Raw genomic sequence first — 27,271 nt, 5'->3', positions numbered from 1 at the left:
TTAACCCACACTGCCCTTGATCTCTGGTTCCACATCATCTCCTCCCGGAGTGTGACTTCGTTTATCTCCTTCTTTAGTGCTTTAATTTCCTCCGCTGGTTCATGAAGTAAGTTCAACATTTCCAATTGTTGAAGGCGGTTCTGCTTTTGTTTCAATGTCTTATTTACATTGCCGAAAACTCTCCTGTTCCAAGTCTGCAGCCCCTCCTGGCAACACTTTAATCTATCCATAATCTGCACATCCGGGTTGCAATTTAACGGATCCCAGGCCTCTTCAATCACCTTCCTACACCCCTCCTCCCTAGTCCACATTGCTTCGAACATGAAGCGTTTTCTTCCCCCCCTTCTATTAACTTGGCGCCTGAGGGACAAGTTGAGCAAACAGTGGTCGGACGCCGCCATTGCTCTATGATACACCTTTGCCTCCCTAAACATATTCAACCACCTTTCATTTGCTACCATCCTGTCAAGTCTAACCAGAGTTCGTTGCTCCCCAATTCTTCCATTACACCAAGTATAACGTTGCCCCACAAAACCAAGATCAACCAAACCACAATCCGATAAGCATTCTCTAAACCCCTCCATTTGTCTCGCATCCCTATCTAACCACCCTAGTTTCTCATCCGAATGAACAATTTCATTAAAATCCCCAAAGAAGACCCACGGAAGATCACACTGCCTCTTAAGAGATCTAATTAACTCCCATGAAATAAATCTCATACCTGCATCCGGATGACCGTAGAACCCCGTTGCTCGCCATGGCAGCGCACCGTTTCCTTCGCGAACCACCACGTCAATATGGGAGTTTGAACAGCTTTGTAAACACACCTCCGCCCCTTCCTTCCACATCAACACCAGCCCTCCACTTCGACCGTCGCAAGGCACCGTGATACCCTGAGTTAGCTGAAGCTTTCTCTGAAGGCCCTTTATTCTTCTCTGTTTTGCCTTGGTCTCTGATAAGAAAACCAAGAAAGGATAAACTTCTTTCACCAGATCGGTGAGAGATCGCACCGCCGTAGCTGACCCCAGGCCACGACAGTTCCACGCCAAGATGCTCATTGAGCTCGGCGGTGCTGCGCAGCAGCAACCGCCTCTCCGCCATCCTTTTCATTTTCTTTTCCTGCTTCGCCATCTCCAAGTTTCTCCACCTTTCTTCGTTTTCTCACCAGAACATTCTGGTCAATCTCACCTAAAGGAGTCAGACTCCCTCTTTTCTTTTCAGCTGGGCTTGCAACCTTTTCCTTCCCTTTAGATTGGCCTGCTCTAGCCCTTCGTTTCCAGTGGCCGCTGGTTGGGCTTAAGGACTCCGCAATCCAGCCCACACTTATCTCATAATTCATGGCCATTGGGCCCTCAGCTTTATTTCTTTCCAAGCCCACACTTGGCTCCACTTCCTTATTCTTTGGCCCATGCTCAAATTTAAAAGGTGGGGACTCCTCATTTCTCGCCACTGTCTCCTTCTGCCCATCCCCTTCTTTTACGTTGGTAGCCTGAACACTCACCTCACCAACTTTCACCAAAATGGGTAGAGTGTCTTTTGGGGTTTCACTTGTAATACTGAGCATTCCATTTTGGTGAAGCTCCACCTTGTTTCGCTCCCCTCTCTCTGACTTTTTTGTCGACTTCTCCTCATAACTCTCCCCGAGGAACTGCACCACAGTCGCTTCCTTTTCAGGCCCCCCTGCTTCACACCTCGACGTTTGAACCATTGGACTTCTATTCCCGCTGCCAGGCCTTTTTCCCCTGATGTCCCCGCCATCGTTATTCTTAATGAGGTGAGGTTCCCAGCCCGACTTCTTCACCGGATCTCCCCTCATCCATGCCCCGTATTGAAGCTCCTCTGTTTCGCCTTCTTTATCGCCTCCCCTATTCTGTGGGCACTCCTTTAAGTCGTGTTCCAAAAGCCCACATCGATAGCAGAAATTCGGTAAACGCTCGTATTTGAAGAGCACCCACCGATCCACTCCCTCCTCAACCTTTGTTTTTCTTTCCCGTATCAGTTTTCTTGTTACGTCTATCCTCACTCGCACACAGAGACATTTCCCCCATTGTACCCCTGAGTCAGCCACATCCACCTCCAAAACCTCTCCAAGACTAGCCCCAATGGCCAAACCTGTTTCTCTTGTCCTGTGTTTGAGAGGTAGATTGTAGATTTGAACCCAGAACGGGCACCACTTGAAGACAAGATCCTTTGGTTCTTTATCCCCTTCAAACTGCTGCAGCAACACCAGTTGTTTCTCGTAGTGCCAAGGACTCATCTCAAGAACTCTCTTCTTATCTCGTTCATCATCAAACTCCACTAGATAAACTTCCTCTCCTATTACCGAGATCTGGATGCTCTTATTTGGTTTCCATAACATTCTAATATTTTTCCTTAGAGCATCTAGCATAACCCCTCTCCGAGAAAGCACCTTCATGAGTAGACAGTTTTTCCCCCTTTCTTTTGTTGCTCTCGTACACTCCCTACCCAGTATTACACTTTCTTCCTCCTCATCAGTGACCGTTAACTTTCGCCAAAGTATTTCCAACTCCTCCGCCATGTTTCTTGACAGAAAACGAAACTTTGAAACAATAAAAACTTCCCTGACCTCACCACCCAGAACACTGGGAAGAGGTCACTGAACTCCCACAAGTGTAGAAAACTGTGGGACTCACTCTGCTTCTACGTGCCAAAAGCGCGAGAGCACTCCAGCAAGCTTTTCAAGGTGTGCTTAATACACTTGATTTATATAAGGGACACAGTTAAAATCATGTTTTAGAAAATGCGAAAAATACTATTTGGTTATAATTGAAGATTGTTGGTTGGTGTTTAGAAAAATAGCATTTTTTAATAGGGATCCTAGGCAATGTGAGCAACTAGAAGGCCTCAGTAGGCAAATAGTAGAAAAGTGCAAAGGCTTGCCACTTTGAAGCTATTGTTTGACCCATACAAATGGGATCCTAAGGAAACAACAAGGGGGATGGATGCATTAGTTCCGAATGCCTTAGAGCCACCTCCTAACTTGGAAGATTTAAGCATTCTTTACTACAAGGGACCGATAATATCTCCTTGGATGGTGTCTTTGACCAACTTGAAAAAACTTTTTTTTGACTGTTTATTTATAGAGCATTTGCCTCCTCTAGGAAAACTTCCGGTCCTTAAATCATTGAAAATATGGGAGATTTATAGATTGAAAGGGTTAGGGGTTGAATTTATGGGAATAGAAGAATCCGAAAAGAAGGAGAAAGACAATATATCAATAATGTTATTCCCAAATTTGATATCTCTCGAATTTTATGGATTAATATAGTGGTTCCCAAATTTGATATCTCTCGAATTTTATGGATTAATATAGTGGGAAGAATGGAATGGGATTGGAGGAGGAGGAGGAGGAGGAGAAGAAGAAGAAGAAGAAGAAGAAGAAGAAGATAATCATTTGGATATTTATTAAGCAATTTTAGATAAATCACAAAATAACCCAATCTAAACAATAAATCGCTTAATTCAAATGACTGAGAACCAGATAAATTCATCAACCAGCGTTGTTGTTGTTGTTGTTGTTGTTTTTTTTTTTTTTTTTTTTTTTTTTTTTCAGTGGGAAATTTTGGCAGAAAGGTAACATTTTTATTAACTTAATATTGATATATTGCAAAATAAAAGAAGAAGACCAAGGAGAAGAAGAAGAAGCGTCAGAAGAAGTTATCGTGCCAAATTGATCAAAGTCGATGTTAGAGATATGGGAAATCTTGGGCCATTCCTCTCCTGTCCCTCTTTTGCAAAGAATTGGACACCATTCCATCTTCAAATTCTGTAATTTTTATTTGAGTAATTAATTATTTTATAAGTTTTTCTCTTACACGGTTATCCTATGACTATTATGGTTAGAAAGTTTGAGACATGCTCTACTTTGTCATCTATAAACAAAAGGAAACTTTTTCATTTGGAATTGTTATAAGGATAAAGTTTAGTTACAAAATTGATTGTATTCTAAGACTACAACCTTCCTCAATATCATTAATATTACTACATATTTTGAAAATCTAACTGTTAAATTGCATATTCTTTATACTCTTAATATATACATCAAATTTTGTGACAATTAGATATTATTCACTATATGATCTATACAATTATATTTTATGCATCATTTTAAACTACAAAAACTTACAATTTAAAAAATTTATTGATGACATAGCTTTTGATCTTTAATTTTCTAGAAATTTTGCAAATATGGAAGATATAAGAAGAATATGTAATCTAATGGTGGATTTGTCAAAATTCACTTTCAATAAAAACACATTGACTAAGATTGTAGTTTTATACTACAACCAATTTTATAACTAAATTTTGTCCTTGTTATAATTATATTTCTATTATATCATATAAAAATAACACCTATTATTTAATTTAATTGAAATTAATTGATTTGTCAAATTTTATGTTTTTTAAAATTATTATTATACTCTAATATGTAATCTTTAATTTATTTACTAAAAAAATGATTTAAAATATTCTAAATTTTTTAATTATATAAGAGTTTAATGCAATTTGTTAACTTCTTCCAATTTCCATACTCTCTTAGATTGTCAATTCCTTAACACGGAACAAATAATTAACAAACATAAACTAAGATGGGGATGTTTATTACATACCGCGTGTTTAACATACTTTTCCCAATTACGATAATTCTATTTAGACTTTGGGGACCCAAAAGCATTCCTCTCAAGAAAAAAAAGTATCTATTAACAAACGATTTGATAATTAGTAGATGCTCTGCTCATTGGCAGTCGAGTCACGTGTGGAGCCAGATGAAACAGTAAACAAAGCTTGCTTATTGGCTAAGAATCTAGGAGGTGAAGATGAAAACCCCATCAGGTTGTAACTAAGTCAAGTCCACGCCGCGTGGGGCCAAAGGTTCAAAGACTTGCACAGTAACTACTCAATCAAAAGTTTATTAAAAAACACACATTTAGGCCGTGAAGCACCATTAAGCTGATATTCGAAGCATTTCCCTTTTGGCAATTCACTTCTCTTGAGCAATCCTGTATTCCAAACACAATTTGTTGCCACAGAGAGAGAGAGAGAGAGAGAGAGGCTATGGCAGACGTACTTCTTTCTGCCCTGATGAGCTCCATGGTGGGTAATTTGAATGCTAGTGCACTTCAAGAATTCGGAGTTGCTTGGGGACTAAGTACTGAGCTCGAAAAACTTGAGAGCACGCTCTCCACCATCCAGGCGGTTCTCCACGATGCAGAGGAGAAGCAGTGGAGGAGTGAGGCTATCAGGAATTGGCTGCGAAAGCTCAAAGATGGAGCTTATGATGCGGATGATGTTCTAGATGAGTTTGCAACTGAAGCTCTAAGCCGAAAGGTGGAAAGAGAGAGAGGTGTGAAAAGCCAAGTAAGTAGCTTATTTTCTGTTCGAAATAGACTTATATTTCGCATGAAGATGGCACATAAATTGAAAAATGTGAGGGAGAGATTGGAAGCCATTTCCATGGAGAGATCAAAGTTTCATTTGAGAGAGGGAGTTATAAATATGGAAGTTCTTGATATAGAAAGGCGACAAACTAGCTCAATTGTGAATGAAAGTGAGATTTATGGAAGAGGGGGAGAGAAAGAAAAGATAATTGAAGTGTTGCTCACTGATGTGTCTAATCAAGATAATCTTGCCATTTATGCTGTATGGGGTATGGGGGGCGTGGGAAAAACAACACTTGCACAGTTAGTTTACAATGATGCACGGGTGGAGAGGCATTTTGAGATGAGAATTTGGGTTTGTGTATCAGATGATTTCCATATAAGAAGGTTGGTGGGAGCGATCATAGAGTCCATTGATGGAAATGCATGTAGTCTTTCAGAGTTGGATTCACAACAGCAACACCTACAAAAAAAATTGCGTGGGAGGAGATTTTTACTTGTTTTGGATGATGTCTGGAATGAGTACCATGACAAATGGGATGGCCTAAAAGCTGCACTGAGGTGTGGGGCGAAAGGGAGTATGGTTATAGTGACAACTCGGATTGAAAAAGTTGCACTTATGATGGCCACACTTCCAATACATCACATGGGATGTTTGTCAGAGGCTGATTCTTGGTCCTTGTTCAAGGGACGTGCATTGCGGATGGGAAGGGTAGAGGAGAACTCAGAATTGGAATCAATTGGCAAGGAAATAGTGAAGAAGTGTGGAGGGATACCTCTAGCAATAAAGGCTCTTGGAAGCCTCATGAGCTTAAAAAGTAGGAAGAGTGAGTGGTCATTTGTGAAAGAAAGTGAAATTTGGGATTTGCTAGAAGGTGAAAATTCCATCTTACCTGCCCTAAGGTTGAGTTATCACCATTTACCCCCATATTTGAAACAATGTTTTGCTTACTGTTGTGTATTCCCCAAAGATCATTCGCTTGAGATGGACACATTGATACAATTGTGGTTGGCTAATGGTTTTATTCCCCCCAAAGGACTATTAAATTTGCATGATGTTGGCCATGATATCTTCAATGAATTAGTTTGGAGATCATTCTTTCAAGATGTCAAGGAGGATGTTCTTGGCAATATAACATGTAAAATGCATGATCTTATGCATGACCTTGCTCAATTTATTATGATGCTTGAATGCTCTACAGTGGAATCGGGTAAAGAAATGAAAGTTTCAAAAAGGATTCGTCACTTGTCTTTTACCATGAGCTCAGAAGTGATTCCTTGGACTAAGGACTTATACAAAGTTCAATCTCTACGCTCATGCATCCAGACAACACCTGATTATTACGGTCATCATAAATCTTTTTTGCCCTTGTTATTGAAGCAAAAGTATCTTCGGGTATGCGATTTTAGATATGCTGTTAAGGGAGTACCAAGGTCCATCATCAATAATTTAAAACATTTGAGGTATCTCGACATGTCTCATTCTAGAATCAAAATTTTACCTGAATCAACAACTTGCCTTTTGAACCTAGAAGTGCTGAAACTAGATTACTGTTATTTTCTTTTAGAGTTACCCAATGGTATGAAGCACATGAAAAATCTTACATATCTAGGCCTCACTGGCTGTTCTTCCCTAACTCGTATGCCCAAGGAAATGGGACAACTAACTTGTCTCCGTTCATTGAGCCTTTTCATTGCTGGCAAGGATGATGGTTATCAAATAAATGAGCTGAAATGGCTTAATCTTCGGGGTGTGTTGTGCTTAAAGGAGCTTGATAATGTAACAAATTTAATGGATGCAAAAAATGCCAATTTGATTGGGAAAGAAAATCTTCACTCAGTGAGTTTGGTTTGGCGAGGAGAAGACGAGAGCAATACACCAGCACATGTAGAAGATGTTCTTGACGGTCTCCAACCTCATTCAAATCTGAAAAAGTTGCGCATAGAAACATACGGTGGTTCAAAGTTTCCAACATGGATGGAAGATTCACTTCTTCAAAATCTGGTTGAAATTTCACTACAATATTGTGAAAGATGTGAACATCTTCCACCTCTAGGGAAACTATCCTTCCTTAAGGATCTTTTTATAAGTGGCATGGCTGCTGTGAAGTATCTTGGCAATGAGTTCTATGGGGACACTGTAATTTCATTCCCATCATTGGAGAGATTGGAGTTATGTGGTATGGATAATTTGGAGGAATGGAGAACAGTGCATGGAAGAGAAATTTTTCCCCGCCTAAGCACATTAAAAATCAATTACTGCCCAAAGTTAGTTGAATTGCCTTTTATTCCTTCGATTACAAGTTTGGAAATGGGAAGAAACAATGCAATGTTAATTAGGTCAGTAATGAATCTCACTTCACTTTCTTCCCTTCAGTTTTCTGGATGCCAGGATTCAACAGTTCTTCCAGATAATCTGTTGCATAATCATAAAATGCTTACATCCTTAGAAATAAATGGACTACGCAATCACAAGTCACTAAGAATTGGGTTGGAAAATCTTTCAGCATTGAAAAGACTGAATCTTTATTTTTGCTACGATCTCGAAACTCTTCCTGGAGTCCAAAACCTACGTTCTTTGGAACACCTACATATAACGGACGGTAAAAGTCTTATGTTCTTTCCTAATAACGTTTTGTTGGGCTTATCTTCACTTCGGACCTTGACTATATCCAATTGTGAGAAATTCTGCACTTCGTTGGAGGGAATTCAATATTTAACTACACTTGAAGAATTAATTTTTTCGCGATGTAATGAGCTAATATCACTACCAGAGAGTATTCAACATCTAACTGCTCTGCGTTTGTTGGGATTTTCCTATTGTAAAGGATTATCTTCTCTGCCAAAACAGATGGGATCCCTCACGTCACTTTCAGGTTTGGGAATTTCGTACTGTCCTAATCTAACGTCTTTACCGGAGGGGTTGCAGAAACTTACTGCACTCAAGAGTCTGGAAATTGGAGGTTGTCCAAATTTAGAGAGGCGGTGCAAGAAACATAGTGGCAAGGATTGGCATAAAATTGCTCACATTCCCAACATTCAAATCTATCCTGGGATTCATGGGGGATGCTTCGGAAACTGAAGTTTTGCTAAATTGGTAAGGTTTGAGAGCAGAGCACAGAACCATTTCACAGCGATAGTATTGGCAATGTCCTGCGGGGAACTCTTTGTCCAAATTAATTCATGAGGTAACTTTTCGCCCCTTTTTTTAAAATGTATTTTGTCGTATAAAATACTATTTCATTACTCTGACGGATCATAATTTCTTGCTGTGTGTGCTTTTATTAAACAAAGCACGTAGTGTTGCCTTGACACATAGAATGCTAAGAAAAAATATAAAGAAAAGAAATATTAAAATATAGAAAGAGGGAGAGGTAGTAAATGTTGATGATCATGAAGAAATTGTTGAAGAAAAAATAAATTTGCAAGATGATGAACATAATAATGATGAACATTCAATCCAACATGGTTCTTTTCTTCTTCTTCTTTTTTGGGGGTTTTTTTTGGCTCTAAGATATTATGTTGGACAAAATATCTTTTGTCATCATTCAGGCAAAGTTCATGTTAAGTGTCATTAAAAGCCTTGATTATTTTTCCTTTGGTAATCCTAGTCTAATCTACTTCATATTGCATTACTCAAATTTTCAAAAAAACTTTAATCCTAATCTAATCTACTTCATGTTACATGTGACAATGGTGAATGTTATATTTACAGGTCCCTGAAGGGCTTGTAGATGAGTCAGGGATTCCATTAAACGAGGGGAATATTTACATTGCAAAGACAAGCCCCCACAGTGTGCTTACAGGCGTTCATAAATCTTTTTGAGGGGACTTCACATTATTTCTGAGATTGCATACACAAGAGATGGTCTCTAGTGGTCATATGGTCCTTACTATCATCGGCAGTGACAGGAAAGCTGATTCTTCTGGCAACCAGAGTTGCACCATCTGGGAGTTACTAGGAATCACATTAAATGACATGGTCCAAGAGATACAGAACCCACTTTACCTCCTCTTTCCCCCTGCAGAAACACATGGTATGTATCATTTATCCTTGTTCTATCACCCTGCCCCTCAAGGCTCAAGATGGCCTGATGTGTGTGATTATGCCAACCATATAACATATTTTGTCTCTAATCTCTATGCAACAGTGTCACAGTGATATTTGGCCCAAAAATTTTCCAAAAATAAAAAAATTAAGATGGCTTTTTTTGCTTAATTGTGCATTAACATCAATGAACGGCCATGCTATTTTCTTGCTAAAGGGGCAAGAAAACACAAGTCTGTCTAATGAAAAATATAACTTTGTAATTTTTTTTAAAGTTTTATGGTTATCACTTTGTGTTTCTCATAGTAAATAATATTAATCCAGGGAAATATAGAAGAGGCAAAATTGGACAGGTTCAATCTGCCGTATTATGCCCCTACTGCAGAAGAAGTCAGGGATGTGTTTCAAACAGAATGGTTCCTTTAACATTCATGAATTTGAAACGTTTGAAGTGGACCGGGATTGTAACATGGATGAAAGTAACAAATGCTTTAGGTATGATAAACCCACTAGAGGCAAGTGCGAGGCAATGAGCATAAGGGTAGTTGTGGAATTCATTCTGGCATTTTATTTTGGAGGAGAGATCAAGGATGATTTGTTTGAAATATTTTCCAAGAACGTAGAAGAGTACTTGGAGGTTGAGGAGGGGAAGTACACAAATATGATTATTTCCATGACTAAGGATGAATATTTCTAAGCTCTTCCCAGAAGAATGTTATACTGTCAAAAAGCTCTTCCAGATAATCTGTTGCAAAATTATAAAATGCTTACATCCTTACAAATATTTGGACTACGCAATCACAAGTCACTAAGAATTGGACTACGCTGTGGACCGGACCAGGACCTCCGTGGTGAAATAAAATAAAAGAAACCCAACAACAACAACAAGACCTGCGAGAGCTGAGGACAAAATTAAGCACAACAACAACAACAACAAGAGAAGAGTAAGAAAAACTATGGTATTTGATGTTTTTGATTCTTACTTTTGTTTAAGGACTTGATGTTTTTCTGCAATGTACTTCTAATCTCAAATCTTTTGGTGGGTGGGGTTTGATTTTTTTGATTCTGGGTTTTAAAGTTGTAGTTTGGCTTTGATTTTTGGGATTTTTCTACATGAGATTATTAATCCTGCGGTTTTACCAAAATTTTAAAGTTTTAGCAGCATTAATATTAAAGCAGCATAAATGGTTTGAACTAATAGCCAAGAAGACGCTGGAAAAATAAATATATATATCCGTCAACTTTTCTTCTCTTGTAACACTTGTTGGCAGTCATTTTGAGCACGGCATGGCAGTCATTTTTCCCTCTCTTAATCTCCACAAAACCCACCAACAATAATGGGCCCCCTTCGTTGTTAAAATTGGGCTTCGGCCACTCTAAATTCTCGAACCCAAAATGTCATAACCAGAGACGAAACTCACACTGTGCTTTCTCACTTGCTTTGATTTTTCCCATTTCCCAAAACCCAAAAAATAAACCTCAGCGATCAGCCACTCTCACTCTCACTCTCACACTGAAAAGAGAGAAATGTTGCGGTCAATTCTGAGAGCCGCAACTGCTACAAGCTTAAAACCCCATTCATGGACTCTCCAATCCTCACCAATCCCAACCCCACCTCCTCCTCCTCAGTACTCCTTTTCCTCACCTCGAAATTACTCGGTCAAGAATGCCAAGACCACCACTGCCACCAAGGGCAAGAAGGGCAAGTTCAATAAATCCGGGGAAGACGCCGCACCGGCCGAGGTCGACGCGGCGGTCTCAGAAGCACAAGCTCGGGCTCGGCGCCTCGCCATGGACGAAAAAGACCCCACCCTCGATGTGGGCCCCAATGGCCTTCCTCTCTTCACTTCCACGCCTTCCCTCTCCCTTCTCTCCCGCAAAGACACTTGCTCCTACTTCAAATTCAGGTACCCAAATCATAATTTCAACAAAAACCCACTTGTATTTATAGTTTAATAATTGATAATTTGGTCGTTTTTTGTGTGGATTTGGATTAGTATGGAGTCTTTGAAATCGGCGTTGCCGGAGGGGTTACCAACTGGGATGGTGAAGGAATTCGAGGACTCGCTTCGACCAGCTCTTCTTGTTCGCCAGAGCTTTTTGGATCTTCGTGATAATTTTCGCCGAATTGTTGATCCCCCATTGACACTCTCTCATTGTAAAGGTGAGCATTTTCACAAATATTTCAAACATTGGGTTCTAAATGATGTAGATTATGACAAATGATTTATTGTAAGATGACATGTTAGAATTTGAAAAGATATGTGTAGCTTAAATTCTTTTTAGGTGTCACAGTTACAGACTCGGAAGACAGTGCTTATGGTGGTAATTAATGTTTGTTAGGTCCCAAACTTAGGAAGCAGGTAGTGTTGGATGGTCCTCTGAGCTGTGGAAAGAGTATTGCACTTGCAATGCTTGTTCATTGGGCTCGTGATGAAGGTTGGCTGGTTTTTTATGTTCCCAGGGGCCGAGATTGGACTCATGGAGGATTTTTCTATAAGAACCCAAATACGGGTCTTTGGGACACACCTCTTCAGGCTGAAAATGTTCTCAAGGCAAGATCATTAACCCCTTTTTTTTTTTGGCTAGTTGTTCAGTCACACATTGGGAGCTGTCAATCTTTGAAACTTATTCTTTTTAAAGCAGAATTAAGATAAACAAAAAAGATTTCCATTTCGTCTTTTTAAATTTTCAATGTCAGGGATTGGTTCTGGATTTTGGTGGTATAATTCATTGATGATGTACAATGTGATGCAGCATGTGAAATTGGTCATTAGCTAATTGAATTTCATGCTCACTTATTGTAACTATGTTAGCATGACATTGATTTTTGGATTAGACACTCTTTGATACATATCATTTAGATTACATTTGAAAAAAAAAAAAAAAATGTCCATATTGTTTCTTCTTCTGCAATGTTTACTTGGGATATATTAGCAATTATTATGACTTGTTTGGTAGTTTGTTTTCAACTGTATCATGCAGTGGGTCTATATATTCCTTATGAGTTGTTTGTCTCCAGGATTTTCTGAAATGGAATGAATCCCACTTAAAACAACTACCATGCCAAATCAATGATCCGATTCCATTGGGAGAGGGTGCTGGTGTTGGGCAGTTGAAAGATGTTGATAACATGGCAATGCCTGAAGGTTCAACGCTTTATGACCTGGTTAACACAGGAATCAAGCACACACATGCGGCTGTTGGAGTGGTAGTTCGTTTGAGGAAAGAGTTATCACTTGTGAAAAATATCCCCGTGCTTATAGCAATTGATCAAGTGAGACCCAATTTCTTGCATCAACTTCACACATTCTCCTGTTCTTTGGGTTAATCATTTGTTCCAAGCCCTATGATATGATCTTTTATAACTGCTAGCCTATGTTTTAATTATTTTTGCTCATACTTCTCTCCAGTATAACAGCTGGTTTACATTCAGTGAGTATGAGGAAGCAGTAAAGGTTCATTCTCGACGACCAGTACATGCTAGAGAGCTCACAATGGTTAGCACCAATCGTTCAGTTCAAATATATGTTGTCTTAACTGCAATTATTAATATGTATAAAACTTCAGCAATTCCCCACCCCCCCCCCCCCCCCCCCCTCCTCCCCATTTTGGCTTTGTATGTAGGGTAAAACTTAGGTGTAGTATGTTGGGTTCCCCAACCATGTGTTTGAATTCAGTTGGGGAACCTAATGTACCATACCCAAGTTTTACCCTTATGGTTATTCTAACAATTCTAGTGAACCCACTCTTTTACTCCTTACATGTTGGTCATAGCCCTTAATGCAAATGAAAGTTACGTAGACAAAGGTGTTAATCTTATTCTTGGAAATGAAAAAGTTGGTATTTGATCTTCTAAGAGTTAATTCCTCTAGCTTGACTGTGTCTATATACATGTCAGTATCAGAGATATGTGCATTATATGAAATTATTTTGTGTGATTTGCAGGTGAACGCTTTTAGGTCTATGATGCATGATGACATGATGGTGGGTGCTTTCTCTCATTCAACTGCTGTAGGAAAGTTACGCAAAGACTTGCCAGATGTTCCTGAAGATGCTCGTGTTAATTGTCCTCGTTACACCTTAGATGAAGCAGCATCTGTTTGCCATTATTACCTTAGGTATGCTAATGAAATTTATATGCTTGCTAGTATTTGTAATGTTGAACAGTGTTGAGGTACCAATCTTCGAACATTAGACAATGGTGTCATCTGGGTGGACAATTTGATACTATAATTCAACTTGTTTAGTATCATCTGCTTAAAGTTTAACTTGCCTATGTTCATGAAATTTGAATGATTTTCTGATTATAAAATATAATTAATGGATAAATGCATAACTCTTGGTTTAATCTAAATTGAAGTAGTACAATAACAAGAACAAAACCTCAGTCCCAAAACTTGTATTACAATCTAATTCAGAATTTCATTCTGTCAGACATTTTGTCCTTGACCTCCTATCAGTTACTAGCAGGTCATTATGTTTTACTCATTATGTGAGAATATGATACTCTAAAAATTTTGAGAATGAACATTTTTTTTGGCCTTGCTATACTCCCTAAATAGTAAAATGCTTCTAAAGCACTTTCCCCTGTGAATCATGTTTCAGATTCTAAACTTTGTTTGTTGTTATCTCTGGCAGGCAAAGATTAGTACAACATGAAGTATTCTCGGAGGAAAACTGGAAGAAAGTATATTACTTGGCCAACGGAAATGGATCAGAGATGAGGGGGTTGGTTCCTTTCATGCGACAATCGACATAATATACTCTCCTTTTGACCTTTGTTATAGATGTGCATCCACAGAGGCGCATGTTTTGCTCTCATTGCCTCTGGTTTTGATCTCCTTAATGAAAATTAATGAAATTCTGCCCTCATTGGATTCTTACCCTAATGCTACCACTGAAGTAGCAAGTTCCATTACACCAGTTACTTTTTGGCAAAGATCATCTTTCCTAATGGAATTAGCGTCCAAAGACAATGTACCATATATAGATCATTTAGCATTTTGTAGTTTTGACCTTCGAAATCCCTTTATCTTTTTTTGTAAGAAATTTCTTTTTTGCTAAGCCAGGTTTCTGTGTTTGCCTATTTATTTATTTTTGGTAAGTTTTGGCCAAAGGGTTTAGTTATTTGAGTGTTGCCTTCAGGTTTTTTCATTTAGCTTTTAACTTTTAATTTTTATGTACAATTTCTTAAAACTCTCTTTTTTTTTAAAGTTAATTGTGAAATTTAAATTGTCAAAATATAGAGTTATCAAAGGCTTATCTACTCTAACCCTCAGGCAATTTATTTGTTCTCTGCAAATGTTTTAACAAAACATACAATATTTTTTTTCATGTCAAACTTTTCTTTCTCTTAACTTTTTAAAATTTTTTTTTTTAATTTACCCAAAAAAAAAAAACATTTAAACTCTGAGCATTGATCCCATTTACAATATATAAAGCTAATTAAGATTAAAGAAGGAAAAAAATTTTATTTTTTGTAACCATGCAAGCAGAAGAGTAAAAAAGAAAAAGGTTACTTTAACATGTTAGAATATTAAAATAGAAGATGTAATGTAAAGTGTATTGTAAAATAATGTGTTAAAATAAATAAAATAGTTTTTGATGTATTAAAATGACATTTGGCATGGTACAGCTAATGCCAATTCTCTCACCATATGACAACTCAAAAGATTTTCAATATGTACTTATAATAGTAATACACGACTTAATTGCCACATACTACTTGTTTAAATGGTTTAATGAATTATATGTTTTAAAATAAGCAAATAGTTTTTTGAATCAGCACAGAATAGATTAATTTTAAAGCATTACATAATAGATTAGAGGAGATTCCTCCATTTAGAGCCTTGATAACCGTGAATTATCAATCTGCAAAACATAACAGCTAAGAATAGAACTAACCAAACATATGATGTATTAAATTAGTGGCAACCATCCAGCAAACATACAAGAAGGGAAACTTGACGTTCCAATCAAATTTGCTTAAGCACATATGAAATTTTACACTCTGTTTGTTTCGAAATAAAATATTTGCAAATGTAAAATATTTTACTTGTAAAATATTTTACTGTAAAATATTTTCATTTTCAAGTGTTTGGCTAGAGTTTGATGTAACCTAAACATTGGAAAATGCAAACATAAACTAGCCTCCACTAACCATTGCAAAGCTAGCCATCACAAACCCAACCACCACATACATAGCCACCACTAACCATTGCAAAGCCAGCCACCCCAAACCCAGCCAACACAATTATTGTCATCCACCAACCATTCCATACCTAGCCACCACCAACCATTGCAAAGCCAGTAGCCACCAACCATCACAAATCTAGCCACCACACTCATCATCATCTATGATCTACCTACCCACCATAATCCCATCTAATCGGCTACCGTCATCCAATTACCCACTGTTATCCCATCCAATCGGCCACTGTCATCAACAACCCAAACACCCAAGACCAATGAAACAAACCAAAATATTGTCATTGGATCTCTATTTTGGGTTAGGGGGGGACCCACAAAACAAAATCCAATTTAGAACCAACTTGCAAAGACCTAGATCTCCATTGCAACACCTCCTTTGACCGCCACTACCAAATCATGCCAAAAAGCTACCTTGACCACCACTAGCATCACACCTCTCAAGAAGCCTCTTTGCGACTTTCTTTGTCTGTTCGAGATGGGTAAGAGAGAATGGCAAGAGCCCTGATGAACCTAAGAGTGATGAGCTCCTTGGTGGCTCTGGTTTGTGGGGAAGAGAGAACTTGAGAGTGAAAGGGAGAGTTATTGCTGGCGATGGGCGGTGCCGACAGTAGCTGAAGCTCGTCGATGGTGCCTCAGACCTTGGAGCCTGGGATTGGTGGGAGAGGGGACCAAAGGTGGCTAGGTTTTTTCTGGAGAGAGCTGATTTGGCAGAATTTGAGCATAAAGTAACTGTGGGAGTAAAAAAGAGTGATAAGTATCGGGGCACAAAAGAATGAGCAAATGTAAAATGTTTTACCAAAATTTTAAGTGTAAAATATTTTACATAAATTTGCTTATGTTGATTTAGTTGACTGAAAATATTTTACTTTTGACCAAATATTTTATTGCGAAACAAACACTGTAAAATTGAAAAATATTTTCTTGAAAATATTTTACATCGAAACAAACGGAGTGTTAGTCTGTGGGAAAAATTCCTACATTAACCTCCTCCCTCTTTTCCCCATTTTTAGAATCCGTTGTTTTCCCTTTTTCTTTATTGGAGAATGGGGAAGTAGGGCTTTTCCAGACTAATCAGTATAATGATGTTTGGGGCTTTGGGCACATGAAGGGTACCAGCAAGCCAATGGTCAGTCCTGATTGCACGCTATTCTGAAGGGTGTTATGAGCATTAGCAACGTTAACATTCAAATAAACTTTTAGCTGCAGAAAATAATTATAAAACAAACAAGATTGCATATCACTATGTTTCAACCCTTTCAACATTACTGAGATTCTAAAAGGGAAACAAAATTGGGACTTCATAAACTTGATCTATTTACATATATAATGTACCCAAAATTCTGGGTATATTTCTCTGCATATGTGCATGAGCTAATAACCAACATTCAAAACCTAAATAGAAGTATGTAGTTACTTGGAGACAACGTCCGACTTCATTAGAACTCATTGAGGGTTCAGAACATTTTCAAAAAGATTTTACGATTTTGATTTGGCCAGAGTGTAATGCATCTCATCTATGATCTCAAAGGAAGCTTTAGCTACCACCACTGAACAAAACAAAAGGCATGATCATTAATTCTTGGATCACAAGAATATTGGACTTAGACAGAGAGAGAGAGAGAGAGAGAGAGAGAGAGAGGAGCTTACAAATTTTTCCTCTACACCTATGCTGTCCCTTTTATCCACTAAATGAGTCTGGGGTTTGTAAAGAGCAAAGGAATATAGAAAACACTGCCTGGAATAGGAGTATTGGTTTATGCATTTGAGTTATTTTGCAGAAGAAATTAACAGCTATGTTCTCTGGATGTAAGCTTCTACTCTTCAATTATACCATCAACCACTTCTTTTGGCTAAATGATATACGGTGCAATCAGACAAGCAAAATTCATTGAGACTGACTCTAGGTTGATCACTAGGTCAGAATGGAGACTGTTACAGGGGGCAAGATGATTTGTGAGAAGTTGAGAACCACTTATAGAGACAGGCTGAATGGAACTTGTGCTTGCAAGTCTTGCAAGCAAGGTGAGGAAGGCCGTGGTTGGCAGTGTGGATGACACTGTAACAGATAGGACACTCCTCGACACCTTCAAATTCTTTGTCAAAGTTGTTCCAAATTCTGATAGCTTCTGCTAAAGCTCCATTCTGCATCATAGAAACAAAGTACATTATCTTCATTGTCAATGTACTAATCCTAATCATAACATGATTAGCCTCACAGCCATCCAATTGAATGGAACTCTAGTTTATCTATCTGTGGGCCGCCCACCCACCACCCAAACAACGCCCCCCTCTCCCTGCGAACTTTCTTTTTTCCCCTCCATGGAAAACTGCTATATTGTATTTTATTGACAGGCAACACTGCTTGCATCTGATTAAGCTACTCAACTTCAACTTCTGCTGCTACGTCCAGGTATAGTCCCATGAGCAAATCATGTTCACCAATAGCATAAAGAATGATTTCACATCTCAGACCCTATCAGTTGAGGAAGAGAAAAGAAACAAACAAAAATAATGAAAGGTGAACTAATATGCATAACAAATACCTGACTACAGACAAATGACATCATAGACATTAACCACTTTCTCTGCTTCACTTCACTAATTCCTAGGCTCCTCGTACAATCAACATCCACAGGGCGTAATGGGTAAGATGCAGGAAGACGAATGACTAGATCCATTCCTGTTTCATCCTTTGTATAGGTTGCAACAACCTCGTTTGCTGATTTACTTACACTAACTGAAAAATTCTCATCAGCAAGTTCAGCTTTCTTAATCTGCATTGGAGAAGCAACAATGTCAGTATTACAGTGGTTCTCAAATAATTAATGATCAATGGAAAGAGTTATTTTAATACTAGAGAGTATCTATTATAAATAACCAAATCAAGGTGGTGCCTAATCATAAAATAATAAATAGGGGGCAAGTCTAAAAACAATGACAATCACATTTATTAAGAGACGTTAAATGATCACTTGTCACCATGTCCAGGCATAAAAATCCAACCAAAGTGAAAAGATCTACTAAAAAATTAGTGCTTTTTCATTTCCAGAAAGAATTAATTTCCACACAACTGATAATAATAGATTCTGGAGGGCATTCAAGAGCTAATAAATTTATATCTTGAGGCATAGAAAAAAGTTCAATTTCGGATTTTAAAGTGAGCTTATCACACAAACATTTTATTTCCCTATAAACAATAAATGCACCTCAAACCATGCACACCTGAGATAATTCGTTTGCAATGAGGGCAGGACTGCACCATGGTCTTGTAAAAGATTCAATTACAGTTGATGTAGAACGGTTGCGTAAATCAGTAAACCACCCTCAAACAAAAGCAGGAAGAACACAAAGCATCAAACCAAATATTGCTCCAGCAAGCGAAGCTATTTTCACTTCTTCAAGAGGCCAAAGAGATTCCACTGAGAACAACAATGAACCGGTTTTAATGGCACGTGTGGCTGCACTCGCAACTTCTGCTATCTCAGGAGGAAGCTCTGTGTCTTTCTTCTTCAGACTATGTGCCATGAACAATTCTACAGGGATATGCTGGAAAAGGCAAACTAGAATCACTGAATTTGCAGAATCTTGTATATACTGGACCAATCTCTCCCTTGCAGATGATGAAGATGGTAACGACCATAAATGTGATAGTAACAAGGACCAAGCAAGGAAGATATTTACCTGAAAAGTTGATTAACATATCAGGATATTTCTGAATATGAATAATGAAATTGATACAAGTGCGAAAGAGAAAAAAAGAAAACAGAGCAGAGCAGAGTGGATTAAATTTAATGTATAAAACAAATTTACCCGTTGTGGTGCCACCAAATCCATTTCAAGAACCTCATAAGGTAACTTCACAATCATGCAAGATATTTCCTCCCTCAAATGGATTCTTTGTTCTGATGACAAATCCAAAGGGCTTGGATCCTGGTCACTTGTAGTATCACCAACCAGGTAAGATGCAGTATCTTCTCCAATGATGGCTAAAATAAGCGGCCAACTGCAACAAATGAACTTCGGAGGAAAAAAGGATGGCATACAAAGAGCTAAAGGGCCCTTTGCTTAGCCCCCAAAATTCAACTGACTTTACTGCTCTTTCTCTAACATGTGTCGAAGAATTAACAACACTCGAAGCTATTAACTCCCAGAAGTAGGGATGTTCAAGTTGAAAAGATGCTACAATAGATGCAGCCTCATGACAACAGGAACTTGCAATAGCCTCAGCAATTCCAGTGCAAAAAAAATATGCGAAGAATACCTTCTAGAATCCGATCTTTGATGGGATCCCATCTTTCTGTTCTCAAGGGATTTACATTATTTGCATCTTCTGCTTGTTGGAGTATAAGAGGCCCAGAAAACAGAGAAAATGATAGGAGGGCATTTGTAGCAATATCTATAGGAAATGAATCTGAAACCATAACAATTTGCTTGAGGTTTTGAGAAAAAATTTCCAAATTATCAGAAGTAGACATGCTAGTGATAGCATCATTCACACTTTCAGCAACTTCCTCCATCATTACAACTGCTGATTGAATCCAATGCCTTATATTTGACAACAAAAACTCCCAATCTTCTTCATTAAATTCCTTCCAGCAATAACCAAGTGAAATAACTAATAGCTTTGATAGCAACATCTGCACCACTGGCAGCTGATTAGCTGCAGCAGTTACACCAGCAACATGTCTCTGCTTTCGAAATAATTCAAGCAAGAGTGTTCTCTCAATAGCGCTTATGTTTCTCTCTGGCTTCAATGCTTGTATACCTCCCATTGTACTTAAAGGGTAACAAGATATAACCAACCATAACCATTCTTCCATATCTACAAGAGACATAACATGCTAGCATTAACAACAAAATACCATGCATCATTAAAATAAACTGTTTGTGAAACCACCAATGGGCTTTCATTGCATGTAAAACATGACTGAAGTGGGCCCTGTCACTTGGGGCATGTTTGGTAGACTGTAATAGGCACGGTAATATAATAGCTATTCCTATGGTTTAGTTATTATTTAGTTTGGTTATGTTTTTATTATAAGGAATAGTCATTCTTTATGAATAGCTATTTTTCAAAATGAGGAATAACTATTCCTTCTTAAAAGGATTATATTAGCTATTTCTTAGTAAGTGCAATAATTTCAAAATTTAATATATTTCCAAATAAACAAATTTTCCATATACATCTAACAATTATAAAAATAAAAAATCATAAAAAATAACATATATCTCTCTTAAATTTAAAAAATAACAATTTTTAAGAAAATATAATTGTATAAGTAAGACGTTTCCTAAAATAAATCTTAAGTTTTATTCTAATGTTATGACTTACAACCAAACTTATGAATAGGTTTAGTTATTACATTATATCACATTTTATTCCTAGTAATAAAGATTACAATTCATGTCGTAATCTCCATTCAGTATACCAAACGTGCCCTTGATGGTCCCAAGTAGGATATTGATGTAACTCGAAACATCAAACAGACTAGCCAATGAGCTCTAGCTCAAATGACACATTCTCCATGTAAAAGCAAGTGGAAGGTGAGGTCATGGGTTTACGACCCATAGGGTGCATGTGTAATTACCAATAACAAGAAGCTAAATGGTCTAAATATTATATCTTCTACCAACTCTCTATATTATCGATCTGTACACCCCCCCCCCCCCCCTCTCTTTTCTCCCTCTTCCAAAAATAGAAAAAGAAAAATTAAAGAGAGAATCTGTGATATTTGTATTGAGTTATGTTTAGGTTCTTGAGTGGGTCCTGTACTCCATGCATGCGATCAATAGTGTCAATAAATATTGTGAAACACATAATAATAGCTTATTGTTATTGATTGAAAAAAAATGCATTTACCTTCTCCTGTTTGCCATAAAATCAAAGGTGGGAACAATAGAAGTCTTTGGAGCCAGCCTTCAATAGCTTCCTGCATATGATTTTCCTCTAAAGAATCAAGATTAGAATCTCTACCAGTTTCACCAGATGCAATGCTTCTTCTACATAATGATCGTACAAGAATATTCACAAAAGGAGGAAGAATTCTCAAACAGTTTCTGTTTATTGCTTCGCCAAGAAAAAGCTTATTTACAAGCAATTCAAACACTATCATAGCTTTCTTTGTTTCCCATATATCATCTTTGACCAAAGTAAAAAGAAAAGATACAAGAGCTCTCAAGAAGGGTTCTTCAATAACCTTGACTTCATCATCTGAAGCAGGCCACACAACAGACAAACTATGTGCGCTTCTTCCGCCATAAACAAGAGCACCATCAAGTAATATATTGAAAATGGAATCCAAGAAGATTTCCTGGAAACAATAAGTTCTACTTTTGGCATATGAACTCAGCAAAGGCAAGAAACAAGCTACAGCACTGCCTCCCGGCCACTTCCACGTGCACAATATTTCAGCAGCAAGCCAGGCTCGAGCAGTATCCTCTTCATTGGCTGCTTCCTCAGGTGGAGAAGGATCATGTTTAACAAAACCAACGACTGTGTCTACACCAATTTCCAAGATTAGTTTGTTGATGAAAGAAACAAACTTGTTACTCCCAGAGGCCTGCATTTGGCATATATTTGCAATTTGTAAGTCATACAGTTCTTATATCTGATTGAAAAACTGCGCACACAATTTATACAAGTAAAAACATGAATTTTAATAAAATCAATTATACTCTTTTTTCGTGGGTACAGGGTCTGGTATAAGGACTATTGTGTTAAGTATAACTTAAAATGATATCGGATTGACCATTACTTGGTCATGTGTCACAGCAGACAAAGGCCTGCAGGAAAGGCCTATTTTTGACGAGATCATAGTTCACAAGATTTGAATATGTACTAGATGGGATGGTGTTAAGTTCTTGCTTTTAGCCATAGCAGAAGCAGCATCAGTGCAAGTGGTCATAACTAATAACTCAAGGAATAACAACAGTCATAAAATTATATCCATGCTAGAGGCATCAATGGAAGTTCCAATGCCTCTGTCCGTCCTGAGATGGAATTTACGTAGGCCATAGAGTTCATACATTGGGATTCACTTAAAACTTCTAAGGAAATAGGATCTACACTTTTTAGTTTAGAATAAAAATAGAGAGAATATCAAAGAAACAGCAGATGCAGTAACCAGTAGCAGACACAACAAATAAGTATCATGCTAACAATGCGAACTGCACACCTTAGTTGGGGGTGGGGGGAAGAGATTAATGCAATAGTACTAAGCATGCTACCATGCTCCAAATCGACAAGACAAAGAATCAAAGCAAAAGATTATAGAGGAATTCTCAAGAATAACTTGGCAATGCCAAAAAAATAATATGAAGCAATCAACAACAAATATCAAGAGAGCAGAAAAAGTAATCCAAAAGGCCCACTCACATGAATATCAATGGTTGCATTCTCGACATCCAATGCAGCTATTCCCTTTGAGGTGTTAAAGTCCACAATGGCCAAGTATCATTCTTGCTTAGAAGCTGATCCATGAGATTTTGTTCCTCATCTTGACATTGACAAAGATGTTGAAGAAATTCAATCATCCACAGGCAGCACAAAGATGTGATTTTATCGGCATTTAGTCTATCTTCATTGAAAACAGCGGAACGAATAGACTGAGTCAAGATAATTCCTATTCTCATCCTATGGTTTATGCTGAGGCTTTTCCAGAAGTGATTACTTATCTTACAATGAAACGCATGCACTGATTCACCAAAATCCAACCTAGCCTTAATTCTTTTCCTGGATTCATCATCAATTGCATCCCCTATTGCTGTTCCTATGCTAAACTCCCAGTCAGTAATAAATGTTGCAGCTAAAATACCTGTAACTAGTCCATTTTCCTCGCCAAGCGTCTTCAAGCAAACGAAGCTACCATCAAGTACTTCAAGAGCAAACAGAGCCATTTCACACACGTTCAAAGAGCTTTCCAATTCCATCCCAAAATTCTTTACCCCAGCAGCTACCAGAGAAACTGCATCCCTAACCCAACTACCCAAGTCAAAGAGGACTCCAGAACAAAACTGAGTAACTTTCTGAAAACCTCCTCAAATATCAAGATCAATGTATTTCTGGACACAAAAGTAGTTTCATCGCCTTCTTTTGAACCACCAAGAACAGCACTGCAGATTAGGCAGATAAAGGTCAAAATATGCAGTAATCAGCAGCAAACGTAATCAATTTTAACTTTTTCTAGTGTTAAATTATTGATTATCCCAAAAGTTTAAGCAATTAGAAAATGGTGAATCTATCAATTTTAACTTTTTCTAGTGTAAAATTACTGATTATTCTAACACTCCCCCTCACATGTGGGCCAACATTGGTGCAGTATGTGCAAGTAAAAGAGTTACCCCAATAATACGGCACTCGGCAGTGGTACTAAGAAGAGCATGATTTAAAAGATTACGGCACTCGGCAGTGGTACTGAGAAGGGCATGGTTTAAAAGCTCTGAACATTAAGCCAAACAACAAAGAAGAAGTCATGTGGGCTAACTAAACAGTTTGTTGAGCAAAGAGGAAGAGCAATGGTATTAAATTTATACAAGTGCATATTGCTTTTGTCCCATCATCATATGTACGCTGTTGTTACAAATCCTCAATAATTTCTAGTCTGTACACAAATCATACACACCTAACATATCCTTAAACCTCATTGGCAGGGCATGACCTCTAGCAATAACACATTATGGGGCCGCAAGGTGATGATCAAAGCTTAAAACAATTTAATCTTTGTTGCATCTTTAAATAAATTCCACAGAACACACAGCAAAATCTGATTCATTGAGGCTTCAGTTTTCATTTCTAGGAACACTTATCAATTATTTGTACCTGAGCCACAATATCATTTCCTCTGTAGATAGTGCAGGACTTCTGGAAAGAACAACCTTTCACCTTTAACGTAAAGGCTGAGTCTTCCCCATTCTCACCAACAAGAAATACCTCTAACTCTGTTCTGGTGAGCTTGTTCACCGTCCTCTACACTCTGAATAAACACTACTTTTGATCGTCTTCACCGGCCTTAAAGCCTTGCCACAACCCATTCTACAACAATCCCCATTATACTAGTCAAAACCCTTATCCAAAATTAGAACTTCAATCACATACACAGCACCTTAATTATACAAGTTATTTTTTGCAAAGTGCATTCTAAACTACAAAATTTTTCAATCAATAACCAAATTCAAGATTAACATGCAAGTTGCAACATATAGAAGTTTCATCTTCAAATTTAATAATTTAGAGTACACATTATAAATGCTTTCATAGTTTTAGAATGGCTACCTGTGTAACTTACCCCCAAAAAAAAAAAAAAAAAAAAAAAACATGTTGATTTAAACATTGTTTTGAACAATTGGTGGGCATTGCAAATTAAATGCAGAACAGAAGGAGAGATAGAGATAGAGAGACTCACATGGTAACAGTAGATGGGAATTAGGGGATTTCTGTTGGAATCAAGGAATGGCCTCTTATTATTATGTGAGGATTGATGGTTGACTTTGAGGTGTCCTCCAACCTGAGATCACCACCTGTAAGGTCTGGATTTTTTTTCAACACAAAGAGAACCACCAGGATAGGCAAATGAGCCAAACTGGTCATGGATGAATTGTATGGAAAATTGGAACCCGATATTACTTTGTTAGTTAGAAGCTACTGTCTTAGCTAGGCAATCAAAACTAAGTTCATGACTCATGAATATGAAGTATGGGAGAATAAATTAAAGATAGGAGAATAGAATCAGACATGTCAGCCAACTTTTTGTTTTGAAAAATGAAAACCCCACTGGGTAGGAACCTTTCAGTGAGGTATATTAGTAAAAGTAAAATTCATGAACTGAAATGATTGACAACTTCCATGGGCTTGCCCTCTGTTTGGGAGCTGAGAAAATTGTTCTAGTTTTTGTAGTACCAGTAATAAGCAAAAAAAATTCTTGTTTTTTGTTTTGTTTCTTTGTTTGTTTGTTTGTTTTTTTTTTTTTTTTTTTTTTTTTTTTTGCTATTTATTTCATTTTCAAAAGTGGGACAGGCAGCTTCTCCTATAAATAAGTAGAGGAGCCTTTTGGGGGATAATTTTAATTAAGTTATTGAAGACAATTTCTATGGTTTACACGCATGAGAAAGATTCATTCAATTATATTGTTCACATGAACTATCATTCATGGCCAAGATCCTCCCATACCTCTACCAATGATCTCCACAAGAGCATGTTCCATTATTGAAATGATGAAATCGGCTAGAATCTCTCGTGACAATCTCCCTTCCTTCAATCTTTGAAACCAATGCAGTAAATAAATGGCAGTCTGCACATACTCTAAGATTCTTAACTATCATGATACGTGTTCCCGGGGGAGTGATAATCAGGCCAAGAGTAATGGCCAGTTTTTCACTATGACTGAGAACCATCTCTTCCTTTGTGTGATCATCCAAATTTTGCATAACCATGCTTGTGTTAGGCACATATCCAATATTCTCCATCTTCTTAACAAGATCTTTCAAGTAATTGTATATCTCTTTGTTAAGGGGATGAGACCCATCTCCTGATTCAAAGCTATGGACTTTTCTATCTATCTCAATCCATGTACATGCCTTTGTTTTTCTTATTCCCCTTTTTGACATCAATTTTCTCACATTTGCTACACCTTCCAAGTCCCCAATAATTCCATAGAAGTTGGACAACAACATATAGGCTCCAGCTTCTTCAGGTTCCAATTCAATTAATCTCTGTCCAATAGTCTTTGCTAGCTCTACATTCATGTGAGAACAACATGAACTAAAAAGTGCTGTTAGAAGCCTTGCCTCCGGCTTTATTGGCATCCTCTCCACAAAATTATAAGCCTCCGTAAGATGCCCAGCTCGTGCAAGTAAATCCACCATGCATGTGTAATGCTCCATCATGGGTGTGATGGAATATTTATGTACCATGGTGTTGAAATTCATCCACCCTTTGTGAACTAATCCTGCATGACTACATGCATATAAGGTTCCCAAGAATGTGATCTTGTTTGGCACAATGCCTTCCCTTTCCATATTGTCAAATGCCTCAAGAGCTTCCATTCCCAAGCCATGTTTTCCATAACCCACGATCAAAGACGTCCATGAAACTACATTCTTGATTGGCATGTTCATGAAAAATTGGCAGGCATCTTCCATGCATCCACATTTAGCATACATGTCAATGATGGCATTTCCAACAGGTAAATATAGCTCAAACCCATATTTAATCACTAGCCCAAAAACTTGTTTACCGTTAACCAAAGCAGCTAGATCAGCACAAACTGAAAGAACACCGGACATGGTCATAACATCAACTTCAGCTCCCTCCACTCTCATTTTCTTGAACAAAAACAACGCATTCCTTCCTTCTGAGTTTTGAGCAAGCCCTGAAATCAGTGAATTCCAAGATCCCACGTCACGTTCAGACATATTATCAAACAAAGTCATTGCATCCAATGTCAAGTGACACCGGCATAACCCAAAAATCATGCTATTGTTTACAACAACATCTCTTTGGGGCATTTCTTCATAAACACGGCGTGCCTCTTTGATATCAACGCATTTACAGTACATGTCGAGAAGGGAAGTCATCAAAATCATATCTCTATCAAACCCATGTTTGAATACTATG

General features: G+C 37.8%; 2 protein-coding genes and 1 pseudogene across 5 annotated transcripts; 2 read left to right on the top strand and 1 right to left on the bottom strand.

The window, feature by feature from the left end:
* The first annotated feature begins 4,932 nt into the window (after window positions 1-4,932).
* LOC126720281 (uncharacterized) lies at window positions 4,933-14,536 on the top strand. 4 transcript variants are annotated; one of them, XM_050422601.1, is made up of 8 exons: window positions 9,138-9,436; window positions 9,772-11,354; window positions 11,445-11,611; window positions 11,791-12,002; window positions 12,470-12,724; window positions 12,861-12,947; window positions 13,396-13,568; window positions 14,089-14,536. In XM_050422601.1, exons 2-8 carry the CDS (start codon window positions 10,975-10,977, stop codon window positions 14,207-14,209), a joined length of 1,395 nt encoding a protein of 464 aa, XP_050278558.1. In that variant the 5' UTR covers window positions 9,138-9,436; window positions 9,772-10,974; the 3' UTR covers window positions 14,210-14,536. The 4 variants fall into 4 exon arrangements, 1 of the variants encoding a protein (XP_050278558.1); XR_007653330.1 differs by lacking the exons at window positions 11,445-11,611; window positions 11,791-12,002; window positions 12,470-12,724; ... (1 more) ...; window positions 13,396-13,568; window positions 14,089-14,536 and adding an exon at window positions 4,933-8,587 and having other exon boundaries at window positions 9,115-9,436; window positions 9,772-10,391; window positions 10,719-10,977; XR_007653331.1 differs by lacking the exons at window positions 11,445-11,611; window positions 11,791-12,002; window positions 12,470-12,724; ... (1 more) ...; window positions 13,396-13,568; window positions 14,089-14,536 and adding an exon at window positions 4,933-8,587 and having other exon boundaries at window positions 9,115-9,436; window positions 9,772-10,406; window positions 10,719-10,977.
* On the top strand, window positions 9,265-10,144 carry LOC126724534 (uncharacterized). Its single transcript, XM_050429034.1, has 2 exons — window positions 9,265-9,436; window positions 9,900-10,144. Exons 1-2 carry the CDS (start codon window positions 9,265-9,267, stop codon window positions 10,142-10,144), a joined length of 417 nt encoding a protein of 138 aa, XP_050284991.1.
* A 2,337-nt stretch (window positions 14,537-16,873) lies between the features above and the next one.
* On the bottom strand, window positions 16,874-27,213 carry LOC126724532 (E3 ubiquitin-protein ligase listerin-like; annotated as a pseudogene).
* Window positions 27,214-27,271: the final 58 nt, after the last annotated feature.

The sequence above is a fragment of the Quercus robur genome, chromosome 4 (genome assembly GCF_932294415.1).
Source record: "Quercus robur chromosome 4, dhQueRobu3.1, whole genome shotgun sequence".
NCBI lineage: Eukaryota > Viridiplantae > Streptophyta > Magnoliopsida > Fagales > Fagaceae > Quercus > Quercus robur.
Note: the sequence above shows the minus strand (reverse complement) of the source record. Positions and strands in the feature narration are given on the sequence as shown.